General features: G+C 38.9%; 2 protein-coding genes across 2 annotated transcripts; both read left to right on the forward strand.

The window, feature by feature from the left end:
• Positions 1–653: 653 nt before the first annotated feature.
• Positions 654–2,697, forward strand: LOC133027246 (uncharacterized). The gene is made up of 7 exons (XM_061094277.1): positions 654–753; positions 876–1,020; positions 1,281–1,394; positions 1,522–1,666; positions 1,858–2,006; positions 2,089–2,228; positions 2,546–2,697. Exons 1-7 carry the CDS (start codon positions 654–656, stop codon positions 2,695–2,697), a joined length of 945 nt encoding a protein of 314 aa, XP_060950260.1.
• A 956-nt stretch (positions 2,698–3,653) lies between these two features.
• si:ch211-161h7.4 (claspin) lies at positions 3,654–13,359 on the forward strand. Its single transcript, XM_061093880.1, has 17 exons — positions 3,654–3,895; positions 4,791–4,834; positions 4,967–5,031; positions 5,645–5,787; positions 5,988–6,045; positions 6,154–6,367; positions 6,485–6,574; positions 6,685–6,765; positions 7,026–7,205; positions 7,293–8,008; positions 9,062–9,565; positions 10,046–10,823; positions 10,912–10,973; positions 11,721–11,861; positions 12,533–12,693; positions 12,820–12,910; positions 13,088–13,359. Exons 1-17 carry the CDS (start codon positions 3,872–3,874, stop codon positions 13,168–13,170), a joined length of 3,435 nt encoding a protein of 1,144 aa, XP_060949863.1. The 5' UTR covers positions 3,654–3,871; the 3' UTR covers positions 13,171–13,359.
• Positions 13,360–14,885: the final 1,526 nt, after the last annotated feature.

Here is a 14,885-nt window from a genome sequence, read left to right on the forward strand (position 1 = left end):
ATAAAACAGGCAGTTCCCGTGCACAGCCCCTGTTGTTTCACTCTGATGAGTGCGTTCACACAGTGAGGAGCAGAGAAAGGTACGTCTCCTGAGTCTTTATCGAGTCTTATCAAGTCTTAAAGCTGCCAATGTTTTATTATCCTGGACAGATGCAGCCTATTGTTGGAACACGTGATCCAGTCCAACATTATACAAGCATCGTTTTGTAACTTGATCCAATTGGGTATTTGAATTTTTAACATTACAAATTATTTACTTCAGACTTTTGTATAGGTTTCCTGGTGATACGCTTCAGAGGCTCATCAGAAAACGTGTAGTGGCAGAGGAGGTTATAAAAAAAAGCTATAACTTAACGTTATCAATTGTGCTGCCCCTGAGGGAGGTCAGAGGTCAGGTTCGAACACGGGTCATCACAGTGAAGTTGGAGGGGATTAACTCTTTGTCTTCAGGATATTTTCCGTACTTTTTTTCCAGTACTTTTCAGCTTTTTCTCAAGCAAAACAATCTGTCAGAGTTGTACCAAATGATTTGCCTATAAACGGAACGTCTCTTATATCATCGACAATGTCTTCTTTAACATGTTGACTATCCTCCTTGTGCAAACTAAACATCTTGACTGTTTTTATTTAATTTTCATTTATGACAGTGCTACAATGGCAAAGCATGATTCTGGACGTCTTGCTGCGATAGTGGTTTCTGTTGTCGGCTTTGGGATAAGCTTGGTGTTCAATGCGCTGTCAGTAGTTGGGATCGGTGAGTCGGAAATCCTGTTCTTCTTTTGCAACCTTCTCTGTGACATAAGTAATGGACACTGCGGGATCATTGATTAACCACAAATATTAGTTGAACATGAATTCTCTATATCTCCCCTGCAGGTCCCTATTATACCACTACAGCCAATGTGTCTGCGGTGTTTGACACCCAGATCACACCTTCAGGATGGACCTTCAACATCTGGAGCGTCATCTATGTCTGGCTCACAGCCATGATCGTCTACATCGTCTCCGCTCTTTGCAGAAAGTTGAGACCAACTCTTTATATTTCTTTTAAACTTTAAAGTAATGCCAACTCTTATGTGATGGTAGCAAGTTGTGTCGGACATATAGTAGACATATTTGGATATATATAACACATAACCAGTTCCTGTTTATGATGTCACTTGTGTTTATTCACTTGGAGGAAATTGAACACGTGTCAGTACCTTTAAGAGTTTGACTATTCTGATAATAAATCACAGTTCTCATAGATTGAATGTTAAACTCTGTCTTGTTGTTTTGAAGGAATGGTTATGGCTACGTTTACTGCAACCCCCCAGTGCTACCTTATGGATTCTTCATCAGCTGGTGCCTCAATCTGTGTTTTAATATTGGCTGGCTTGTTGTGTGGGACAGAGGGTGAGGTTTTCAATGGCTTCTCTGACTGTTCTCAGTGCATTAACCTTGTTTTGGTACATTTTATAGGGTTATCTACCAGACAGTAAAATTAACTCTTCTTGTTGTTGTTAATTGTCCCTTATTCAAGAATGATGATCGCTGCACTGGTCTTTCTCATCCTGGTCATCTTAACAAACTACTCCATGATCTGCTTCATCTGTCATGGGCTTAATGTTTACGGACCATGGCTCAAGAAATACCACAAAGTCGACCTTTGGCTCATTCGTGTGTTGGTTAGTATAAAAAATGAACAGAATTTGCATTATTAAGCATAAATACTGAGGTTTTAAAATGGTATATGCCTAAAGTGTGTTTGTCCAGAGATTTGTCCTTCAGGGCCACCGTTAATTTAAGTGCACAGTGTTTTCTCAGCAATCATCTCTATATATTGAGATAAAAATACTTATTAATACTCTATTCGCAGATTCAAAACGGTGTGGCGATATACACAACATGGACAACCATCGCAACTCTGATCAACTTGACCATTGTCCTGACGTATGAAGTGAAGATGTCTCCAACAGACGCTGCCACCATCTCATACTCTGTTTTATCTGTTGTGTTGCTCGTATGGTAAGTTTTCTTCACCTGGAAAACCTCAAGTGTACATCAGTGATATTCTGAAGTTAAAGCACTGACATTGTTTTTTTCATAGGTTTGTTTTGGAAAACTTGGTCCTTGACAAACATGTGCGGTACATCCTCATCAACTACCCTGTTGTGATCTGGGCTCTGTATGGAAACTTTGACAAAAACTTTGACGAAGTGTCCCCCGGAGTCAATGGCATCTTTATTGGTAAGACACCGTAGAGAATATACATATATATATTATGTGAAAAAACAGAAATAATAACCTATGTATCACATCAAATACTATTTTGGTAAATAAACATGATATAAAGGGAAAATTTTTTAATATTGAGTACTACCCTTTAAATATTTGCTGAAGAAAATACACTGAAAACACATTTGATATAAAACTAACATTTACGTCAAATTTTGTAACGTGAAACCGTGAACAAAAATGTATTTGGAGCTACTGTATGTAGCAAAAATGTTACTAGCCACCAATATCAGTTTAAAACGTTGTATGACTGTATTTTGCTCTTTCAGTTGTGCTGCTGGCCGTCGCCTCTGCGTTGTTTGTCGTCAGGATTTCTTTGGTGGTTTGGAAACACATCAAACAGCCGCTCTACGAAGACGCCAGTGCAGAATCCATGGAGCCGATGGATATCGCCCAGAAGCAGAAGAAGATATTTCGCTAAAGCGTTTCATTTTTTACAGTCTTACTATAAAAAACATTGATATTTCATGTCACATATCATTGAAAATATATGTGCAGTTGTTTCACATTACATTGTTAATAATTGTGAGCACCAATTGTTTTATTTTGCTAATTCTGATGTTGTTGTTTTTTTCTTCAATGTTTCATAACATATAGTAAGTTATAAAATGCAATACGCCCTCAATTGCATTGTTCTAATCTGCAATATTATTTTCAACTTTGGCTGACTGCTCCCTGGACCTTTTATGGCTCTTTTCTAACACACTGATTGCTCACACCACCCATAAAACTGTGATAAGGAGATTATATTACACTACATAATAGACTGTAAAAGTATAAACATCATGTACGTTATCACATATTCTTAGAATTTGCCGTTTTATTTTGTTTGGTGAAAAAGTTAAAAGTTGAAGTTTGAAACAATGTAAAGGAATTGATGGTTGAGGACTTGCTGGGGAAAACGAAATAAAAATCATACATTTTCGAGATTATACATTTTCAGTGATTTTGTCCCTTGTTGTGTAACTTCAGTATTTTAATTATATCAGGATGATGTTTGTCATTTATTTAGGTTGTCGTGACAATTATTCACCTGTAGGGGGCAGCAACGCAAATCTTCCTTTCGGTTGGAAAATATAGTGTAGAAGAAAAAGAAGCGGTGTAATTGCCCAGAACTTAGTCTTGCAGGCATGCACGGTTTTGCCCACAAGATAAATGTCAATCGTTTCGATGGTTTATATTATTATAGACTCTAACTAGACTCAAATTTATATTATATTTGGTTATAGATTAAACCTAAAGAAGAAAATTAGCACGGATAGCGAAATTGCCCAAACCCCCGCTGCCGGTCTGCCTGACAGATCTCACTCGGGGAGGGAATGTCCCTCATCAGAATGCGCGGGCCATATCCAAATTGTAAACAGCGCCATTGTTGTGTTTGACGCTAACGTGAATTCTCCAGTGAGGGAAACAATTCGTCTGCTGTTTGAATGAGTGTGTACGTGTCTGCTAACGCGATTCCAATCGAAACAACAGGAAGTGCTAAACAATACATGTTGTTGTTGACTAGCTAGCTGCTAGCTGGGCTCCGGCTGTGGAAGGGAAACACTCATGACACGTTACTGTTGAGAAGAAGACTCGGCTTCGCTACGTCGATGGAGACCAAGTACCCCACCCTGGTGAGTGAAGGACGGCTCTTTGTGCTCGGGTGGTCCTGGTGGAGAAGGGAGGAGAACACGGAGTGATAGCCAGGGCTGAGACAGGGGGGGGGGGGGCTGAACCCACAGGGAACGAACTACACTCATGTAGTCTTCTGAGCTGGTGGAAGAGCTAAACAACCAACAGCACAACCACAAAGTAGCCGACATGTTTCCCTTCATGGAGATCCCCAGGTCTCGTTTCAACCGTTTGAAGAGATGTTGATTCAACTGTTTGAGTCCGTGTGGTCTGTGATGTTGTTGTGTTGTATTGTGTACTATTGAAGTTCCATCCACATAATATATCAGATTTCAATCTGTAACAGCTGTAGTTTTGTTGTGGTGCTAAAGATGCAGAGGGAAGTTGTAAATATAATATAACACAAAACAATGGGGCTGTGTAATAGTATGATATTAAAGGTTCAGGATGTAGATTTAAGTGCCACCTAGTGGTGAAGTTGCATGTTGTAGCTGAATACCCTTCACCTGTCCCTCCCCTTCCAAACATGAGACCTGTGGAAACCTTCAGGTGTCATAGAAACTCAAAAGATCTTTAATTTGTTCAGTTTGGGCTACTGTAAAAACAACATGGCGGCCTCCTTAGAGAGGAACCACTCCTGATGTAAATATGAAGTATTTAAATGTTAAGGGCCCATTCTAGGGTAAAGAAAACAACAATTTGTACAATTTAGACGATTAAACACTGGTGAAAAAACACAAACGTTGCCGCTTTAGACGATAGAGTACAGTCATTTTTGTATACTGTATTTAATAAGTTATATAATAATAATAGTATTCATAGCTTGTTTAATTTCCCCACATTCTTCCCAGTTAAAATGCAAAGCTAACTCTCTTTGTACCTGCTGTCTGTTCACAGAGGCGACCAAAGAGGAAGCTCTGCTACCTTACAAACAAAGACAGGTAGGTTCGAAAAGTTAAATGTGTTTTGTGTTTAAAATACGCACAGTATTGATTTATGGGCTGTCTGAGTTCAGCATCTGACTTTATAATGTTTTGAGCCTTTTATCTTAACCTTGACATTTGTGTTTTCAGTGAGTCTAAAAAATGGACGGGGAACATGACACTTGGAGATGTTGATAAGATGTTTGATGACTTAGGTGAGTTGTGTATGTGATTCACTGGCTTATTTCTCAGTCAGTTCTGCATTTTATTACATTTTTTATTACATCTATGTATATTCTTTGTATATATAAGTCTATATACACATATTTATACATGTGTACATGTTATTATTATTATTATATTTACTATTATTATTATATGTACTGTTGCTGCCATTATTACTATATACTGCTATTATATTGGTATAATTACTATCATATATAAATATATATTATGTTATATTATATACTATATATATACTGTACTATTTTTATATACTGTCTAACAATAACGTTACCATCATATCATCAGTACTATTACCATCATCTTGCTACTGCACCTTATCTACCTATTTATCTTGTGTTTCTGTTTTTATTCTTTCTACCTCAATATTTTTTATTTTATTCTATTGTATTGTATTTTATTGTATTCAAATATACCGGCTGCTATGACGAATAAAGTTATCTATCTATCTATCTATCTATCTATCTATCTATCTATCTATCTATCTATCTATCTATCTATCTATCTATCTATCTATCTATCTATCTATCTATCTATCTATCTATCTTTCTATCTATCTAACTTGTGCTTCACAATTCTTTTCAGATTCACCCTCACGTGACGATGGCCTGTTGTCCACTTCTCCTCTGCTCCAGACTTCTGATACCAGGACACCACACAGTGACAGAGCGGCTTCACCGGCTCCACAGGAGGGACACCAATCTGAAAAACTCCCACCATGCGAAAAGGTAAAATAAATGGTCAAAACCTAGTCCTGTGTGTGAGGTATTGGCCTCTGCTGGTCTCTCTGAATATATCCGACTTGATAATTGATTCATAACTGTTTTTGGCCACTGACTTGCTGGGCTTGTACATTTATTTTAAATTAGACATGATTAGATCCCTTTAAATATGTTGAGATTTGAAATGTATGTTTTTAATTACTTAGGGTCCTGAAGGAGCTGCCCATCCTGCCATTAGGACACCCAGTCCTCAACTTGACATAGGTAAGCTATTCAAAGAAATCAATGAAATACTTAAATGCTGAATTTACTTCATATTAAATGTTTTGAATATTTTTTTAACTGTGAGTGTGTTTATTTTCTGTGTTGCAGTTTCAGACTTATTTAAACTGCATGAGCCAGTGAAGACATCCAGCCCTATTGAAGAAATTGTGAGTGTAGTGAATGTAGAAGAGGAGAAGAATGATGGAAAACAATCTGTGTCTCCAATCCTCTTTGACTGTGGAGAGGAAGAAAAGGAGGAGGCACAGGTGCAGCCACCAACCCTCCAAGAACCCCAGGTCAATGGGCACGTACCCGAAATAATGTAAGAAATAAATAATGACAGTGTTATTGGTATAAAGTGTGGGATTTGATTCTGTACATTTCACTCAATTATCTCTATCTCATTTTTCCTCTTCAATAATCCTCTCGTCCTCACAAGTGGTGACTCTGGTTTGGATACGCCTCCAATGAAGCTTGCTTTTAAAAGACCCACGGTGTCCACTCACAAAAACAAGGTGGACGGGTCATGGTAAGGACTTTTTAGTTTTCTACAGAATGATTAGTTTACTGCAAGCGCTTCATCAGTATCTAATGTACCAACAGACATTATTCATTTTTTTAAACTTTTTTACTCTGCAGCAAAGACAGTCAGCCAGTCACAGAAAAAACACACGAGAAACCACAGACAGCCGTTCTCAAGTGCAAAAGAAAAACACACAGGTAAGAAGTGGTGACATTTTGTTATTATTTTGCAGTTTTACTCTAGTCCAGTGACCGAACAATATTAGATATATCATATATGATACAATATCCACCTGTTGGCTGGCTACTTCTGGATCCATATCGCAGGTGTTTTTTCAACAGAGTGGATTAAATAAATGTAAATCACACATTAATTATTTTATTGTGGTATTTTTAATTTAGGTACAAAACTTAACTCGATTAACTAACGCCGATTCTGATTTCCTTTTTTTTATCAGACAAGAAAGCACAGACAAACCCGTGGGAGCAGTGACACAGGAGCCTGAACTCACAGCTCCTGACAAACAGTCAACAAGTGTTTACAGTCAGTCTCTGGGTGAGACGTTCACCCGCGTGGGAAACAACTTGTCAGCGTTTCTACAGAAGCTCAGACATGCTGGACAGTCCAAACCTGCATGGTGAGTTTAGAGGAGAGCACACAAATAACCTTTGCATCCAAATATAAAAGCTTATAATAATTTATCTATAATCCAATATTCTTCTAGTGGCAGGAAGTCGCTGACACCAGTTAAAGCTCCTCCTCCTCCTCCCGAGCCAGAGGACGATTTCCTGATTTTGGAGGATGATGCACCTCTGTGGTTCACCATCCCAAGTAAAACTGCCACAAGTAAGAGACAGAAGCACAGCAGAACTGACAGCTCGGACAAAGACAGCTCAACAGACAAGGCAACAAAGGACGGTCCGCAGGAGACTGGGCAAAAAGTGGTGGAATCAGAAAAGGCTGAACTGGGAATTCATCCCCTTGATCCCTCAAAAGAGAGGAAAAAAAGGCCAGAGAAGAAGAATAAAGTAACTGGGCCTGGAAATGATAAGGATGTATTGACCACTCCTGAAGATCCTCCCTCGGGTGACTTGAAGGAACGAGAGAAGCCAAATAAAAAGAAACGGCAACAACAGCTAAAGAAGATTCCATCGAAAGAGAGCGACAAGGCAGAAGAGGAACCTAAAGACACAGCCAGCAGGAAAACGGATAAAGAAAAACTCTCTCAGAAAACGGAAAAGAAGAAAAGCGCGAAGTCTTCAAAAGATGTGAAAGAAGTGGCCAAGACGAACACGGGTAAATCATTAAAGCGGACCAGGAAAGTGACGCAGAGTCCTGAAGACATAAAGGAGACAGCGAGTGACGAGGCAGTGAAGGAGCAAAGTGAAGATCACAACAAAGCGAAACCAGGAGATGTTGAAGACTTGGGTTCTCTGTCAGGTAATTACCTCCTACCTCCCTGTTGAAGTAAAATATACTAATGTTTGAAATAAAGCTGGCTATGATTTCTTAGATGTCATTTAAAAACCCTTCTGACAAAGAAAAATAATTCAGGCTGGATATTTAACAGTTTACACAAACTTTATCATAATAACTTTAAATAAAACAAAAACAACCAAATCTGTAGAGCTTGAATTAAAAAAGTATACATATTTAGGTCCCGAGCACTAACAGTCAGACGTGAGGCCCTATTGAAATAGTAAGGATTATTAGGGCCCGAAAGAAAGCAAGTTAGAAAGTGGTGAAAATGTACGTGTTCTGGAGGAATCTTTTTTTAACTATCACAGAATATATTCACAAGTGAGATGCTTGAACCAGAAACTTTAAACATTTGGCTCATAAATGAATAATTATTGATATATAAACTGAATTAGGGCCCGAGCACCGACAGTGACAGTATTTTCCTCATCCTGTTCTTCATGCAGTCTCTTTATGACCATTATAACCTGCATGAAAGTACACAGGAAAGAAATACAGCTCATTTTTGACACCTGTTGTGCAGTAGAGGGGCGGTGATACAAAAATATTTGTATTCAGAAAGTAGCAAAAGAAAAAATTAAATAAGGATTGGTGATGATCAAAGACAAGTTAATTGTGAAATACCTGAAATACTGAATGATGAAATTCATTCACTGCAAAGATACAGAAAATACAAACTGAGCCGGGTCACATTTCACCCATGTTGTGTATCAAAGGGTTAAGCTGAAGGAGTAATTTGTGACTTACTTTTTAACTCCTATATACAATAACTCCTCAAAGGATTCATTAAGCAAAGTATTCCTTGTGGTCGGTTTTCTTTAATGTCACAGTGTACGTGGTCAGAGATTCCTTTGATGAATAGTCAGTCTTAGACTGTTACAAAGGGATTTATACGTTGACCTGAGCAGATCTATTAGTCTGTATGTAGTGATAGTGATGGTTCCATCTTCTCCCAAAAGCAGTGTCATTTTTTTTAACTTTTAAACTTGTATTCGATATTTTTTTGTTCCACAGACAAACAATTCATGACGTCTGACGCACAAACGGACAACAAACTGGCCGCTGTGACTAAATCGAGTTCGTCTGAAGAAAGTCAGAATCTTGGGAGAAAGAAAAGGAAACCAATTGGACAGGGGTGGATGAGCTCTAGTGAGAGCACAGAAGAAACCAAGTTCCCAGAAAACCAGCTCACACACAAGAGGTCCAAACAGCACAACAAAGAGCCCAGCTCAGCAGAAGCTTCACCTGTAAAGACTAAGAAGGTCAAAGTTTTAAAGAAAGCAAATCAGAAACGGCCTGTAACGTCGACCAGTCAGAGCACAACTAAAGGCAAAGGGAAGAAAACCAGACAAAACAAAAACAGACTTGCAGGAGGAGACGCACCAAACACAATGAGAGCGGCAGATGAAGTGTTACCGATGGACATGGAGCAGATTGAAGCGCAGCAGCACCAGCCAGAGGAGGTCCTTGAGCAATCTAGCCCCATCTTTCAAGAGAGAGACGTCAATCATAACTCAGGTAAGGTTAGGTCATTAAAAGGTCATCGAGTAAATCTGAGAGGTTGGAAAACGTTTAACTGAAGAAGAGAGAAGAAAAAACAATCTTCTGCTCCATTGATTGTTTTCATTTTTTGATTTCTCTTAGTCTTTGGAACTAATAACGACATGCACATCTAAAACATGACCCCAATCACCACTGCTCCTTCTGTCTGTCTACCAATATTTCACCAAACTCTGTAGCGTTAATTAGCATCAAATATAAAAGTACTGGTAAATTACAATTGTAGTTAAGCACAATATTTGATTGAATGCTTTTAGTTACACATCACCTCTGGGTAACGTCTGGGGTTTGTCCGATCTGATGTAAAAAAAAAAAAAAAAAGTCCTTACCCTAAAGCCTTTAAAATTTCAACTGAAATGTGCTTTCAGTTCATTTTTAGGTTTATCTGATACCCGTGTAACCCTTTCAATTAATTAAGATTTTCTTTGTGTTTTACAGGGCCGACGGTATTTCAGAAAGTCTACCATGATGTCTCTGAGAAAATGTCTGACACATCAGCGTCTGTCTCTCCCAGAAGACCTCAGGAGCATCTCAGGGCAGAAGTTCCAGAGAAACGGAGGAGGAAGCCTCCCGGTGACTGGTGGACGACGGATAGGGTTTCTGAGGAGGTGGCGAGCGTCTCAACATATCGTCAGCAGTTTACACCAAAGGAGTCCAAATCTCATAAAGAGAGTAAACAACTTTCCATACAGGAACCGGAGCAACGGAGGAGGAAGCCTCCCGGTGACTGGTGGACGACGGATAGGGTGTCTGAGGAGGTGGCGAGCGTCTCCACATATCGTCAGCAGTTTACACCAAAGGAGTCCAAATCTCATAAAGAGAGTAAACAACTTTCCAAACAAGAACCGAGCCGATCTCCTGGACTTGGAACTCCCATAAAAGGCAAGATGGTGGTTGCATCCAAAACACCAGGGACAGCTGAAGTGCCTCTGCTGGAACCGAGGCCAATGTTCGCTCCGAAAAACACCAGACGCACTCTGGCCACGTTTAAAGACATTTTCACGTCGGTGTCAGAGACCCCGACTGTGGTCAGCAGCAAACACGCAGTTCACAATAACAGATGTGAACCTGCAGAGGTTTCAGTCATTCACCATGTTACGTTCACTCCGACTGATAAAGACACAAACAGCGTGGATGCCGGTGAATTCAGGAGCCCACAGAACAGCCCCCCCACACATGATACCCCACAGGACAGCAGCTGTCAGCCAGAGAACACGTAAGTAAAAGTTTAAATATAACATTTATGTCTTTTCGTCAATGTCTTTGAATATAATGTGTTTTCATTGTTTTGACTTTTGATGCAGGTTAAAAGGCCGGAGAAGTGGACCGTCCTCTATGATTGAGGTTCAAGAGTATGAGAACTTGAGTATGTTTCAAAATATTCAATTTATTATTAATTTAAACTGTATATTTCACTCATACTTTCTAGATTCAAATACATTTTCTTTTCTTTTTGCAAGTTTCTTGTTAATCCAAAAAGGAACAACAATTATTAAAGCGTACAAACATCACATACTGTACAACCCCCACCAAAAATACCACGGAAAGTAGTGCCGAGGAAATAACAAGTGGCATAATTTGAAAAGAAATTCACTGTTATTATAAAGCTTCATAATGAGAGATTAATAATGTTCATAATGAGAGGTTCCACATTCGAGGGTTTTGTTTAGTGTTGCCTTCTTACAGTCTGGTACACGTTTGTCTGGGCTGCACGGTACAAGGCTGCAAACTTGTATAAATAAGACTTTTTATTGCAGCCACAAAAACTAGACTTCATCAGCAGGGTGACCAATGGGAAGCAGAGAACACCGAGTGAATATAATGTTCATCCCAGTCACTGCAGAGGGAAATGTCAGTGTGAAGTCAATATTGAATAATTTAAATGAAATTAACTAATCTGACAGTTGACATGTAGGTGTGTAATATTCCCATCAAGCACCTTGACCTTTTCTGATGATTTATAACTGCAGCAGTGTTGATAATTGCACATGTCACTCGCATCACCTCGTCTTCCTCATAACCTTATTGACTTGGAATAGGAATGGCACAAATCTGATCATTGATTGGGTAGATGCCTCAATCCATAACTTGTTTTCCGTTGACTTTGTTCTAGGTCTGCAGCCATCCAGCGTCCAGGGTGTGCTCTCTGTGTCGGATCTGTGCGCTCCTCCTCTCAAACCACTGGTCCTGCAGCCGGAGGACAAGGCCCACCTGACGGAGATGTTTAAGACTCTCTGGCCTTCCACTGAAGACGGTAAGAAAATACAAAACCCCCTCTGTTTGAATTAATTCATACATGTGTTTGCACTGACTTTGTGGACACATGAATTAAGCAGAAAAGTAATTGGCTGGTGTTTGAAGGATCAGGCTGTGACAGTGGAGGGGGGATCGTGTTTTCCAGAAACGAGGTCCAGGCAACTGTTTGTCTTGGACAAACTAGGCAAAGTTCCATTTGCACAGTTTTATGAAGCCAAGCAGATTTAGTTTTACTCCCAGAACAAGTTTAAACTCTATTGGTATTATATTTAAAGTGTGTTGTATTATACGCCTTCTATATTCGGTAGGGACACATTTTTAGAGGTGTCCAAGAAGCAAAAGATTGGATTTAGCCACTGGGAGTGAGCAAGAATCAACCCACCTTTCTGTTAATTAAAAAGTCAAATAAAACTTGTAAGAGAAATTTATTGAAGTGGGACAAGGACACTGATGTCCCATTGCATCAATACCGATGATGATACAACAAATTTTCATGTAACTCATAGTTGTATCTTGTTTTTAAGTGTTTGAATATTTTTTGACTTGTATCTATCATATCAAACATTTTAAATAATATCTTTAAGTCATTGTAAAGAAAAGCTTTAAAACATATGTAATTATTGGATCGACATCTCTGTAAATGGTCTTAACTGTTTAATATGATCACAGATGACTGTGAGATCTCTCCGGATTATTTCGACTGGTACTTCTATCAAGGCAAGGTGTGTGGCTTCCAGGTGGATTTGAACTGCAGCTCCATCTGTAATGGGAAGCTTCTGCTGGGCTCCTACATGAAGAAGCCTCTGTGGGTGGATCACAGCGCCACCACGGTCAGTTCAATCCTTCTCTCACATAAAATCAGGTTCCCTTAGGCTCCCTCTCCCTGAGTTTGAATACACATAAACGATTTTAAAGTACTTTGATGTTCATGTCATTTTGATTTTGTGTTTTTAAAGGTTTTTAACATATTAACAAGCTCTGTTGCTGTAATCATCGACGGCAGGAAGTCACACTTCCACCCAGGACAAGCCTTCATGGTGCAGAGTGGTAAGAAAATAATATCATCACATACATTAGTGCTTAATTTAATGAATGTTGGGAAACTTGGGAAATGGAAAAAACTTTGACCATTAAAGAGTAATTTTACAGACTTGCATGTTTAATATAGAAAACTAATAATGTTTTATTGTAAATGTAAATGTTTTTTCTGTTGTGTTCACACAGGACACGCCTACAGCCTAAACAACGTCACCGCTCAGCCCGCAGTTCTCTACTTCACCAGGATATTAGCCGACAGCTCGGAATGAAGTCACATGTTCCTTTCAAATGACCAGATGCCTTAGGACGTTAAAACCAGACTGGAGCTGTGGGAATTTACTTTGTAATTAAACTTACTCACATTTTGTATTGAAAATGAAATTTAAGTTGTAAATAGAAGAAAAAAGGCTGTAATTTTTCTTTATGTTCTGAAAGTTAGCTGTGCTCAAAGCATTTGATAAAAGACATTGAAAATGATTTGTAAATAAAATGTTAGTTCTTTTTGTTACCTTGAGTTTTATTTGGCCATTTCCTATAATTATGCATGTCGTGTTTTCAGCCTCTAGGGGTCAGTGTACAGCTGCAGTGTCAGTTTTTAGATATGGTTTAAGTCAGGATGCAAAAGAAGATCTGTTTGGGTTTAATACAAACTTTGTGTTAATGACTAAACAATCAGAACATAATTTGATTTTAAACATGATGTTTATGACAGAATATGCATCATTTCTACAATCAACGTTTTACATGCATAACAGAGAACTCCACTATTACTCTACTTGATTCCAAGCAAGAGTCCTGGATCTCCTTCATATATTTAATTGATCAAAAGTTAATGTGTATTATTGAATCATTAAATTCTGCATTAACATGTAACCACACTTACATTAAGTTGGTGAAACGGAGACACGAGAAAATAGTACGACTTTGAATGTAAAAAAAGATGTTGCATGTAAACACCTGTGAGTCGGTTTGTGTCGTTCAGTCGACAAAACTCTTAATTTAACTCGTGATGAGCAACAGTTTTGTTTGACGAACCAGAAACGGTGACGTTCCCACGGCGACCACTGAGTCCTCATGAAACATTCACTGACCCACTTCATGAAGACTGAATTATGTTTCTGTTATTGACCAAGTTGTATTTTTTTCCCTGACCACACCGCTGAATACTTCATAACACACTGATACCAACATGAGACCAGAACCCTGATGCTGCAACAATAATAATGTAATATATGTGTGACTGAGATTATTTACTGTCCGAATGAAGGTCCTACTAAAATGATCAGTCGCCTTCTGGAGGCTGTAAAATATCCACCTCTCCCTGATGGAGACACTAGAATTAAGCTAATCAACATCCATGACTTGAATACCAAACAAAGGGATACACTGATTCTCCTCCTCCTCCGCCGCAGAGCTCTAAAGAGGCTGTCACTTTGATAATTCATCACTTCTGAACGTCTGGTCTTCGCTGTGCTCGACAGTCTGACTCGCCTCAGGGCAGGATCTCCTTCATAGAGGAGGATGCTGCAGCGAGCCCCACGAGCGTGCACTGCCTCGGCCTCCCACCTCTTAAATTATCTAGCTCGTCTATGAGCAGATATGTTGCTTGTGACACGTTGGTGCAGTCAAACAAACGCTTTTCATCAGATACACTCTGTTTATGTGTTCGTTTTAAGAATAACCAGTGTTATAAAGCACAGTACGATACACAGAGGTAGATTCAATGTGCTGTACAGGGAGCACAGTTTCAAAAAAATTTTAAGCAAACTAAAAGAGATCAGAAAGATCAGAATAAAAGAGGTAAAAAGATTATAAGAGGTGCATGCAATAAAATCATTGTATTATGATACAACCAAAATTATAGTACCTGGTGCATAAGGAACACATTCATAAGAATAGGATGATGGATTTAGAAGAATTATGGGAAATCGGAGAAAATGGCAATGTTAAAAAAAGTGATTAAACATTCCTGGATCGGCTCCTT

The sequence above is a fragment of the Limanda limanda genome, chromosome 20, assembly GCF_963576545.1.
Source record: "Limanda limanda chromosome 20, fLimLim1.1, whole genome shotgun sequence".
Classification (NCBI taxonomy): domain Eukaryota; kingdom Metazoa; phylum Chordata; class Actinopteri; order Pleuronectiformes; family Pleuronectidae; genus Limanda; species Limanda limanda.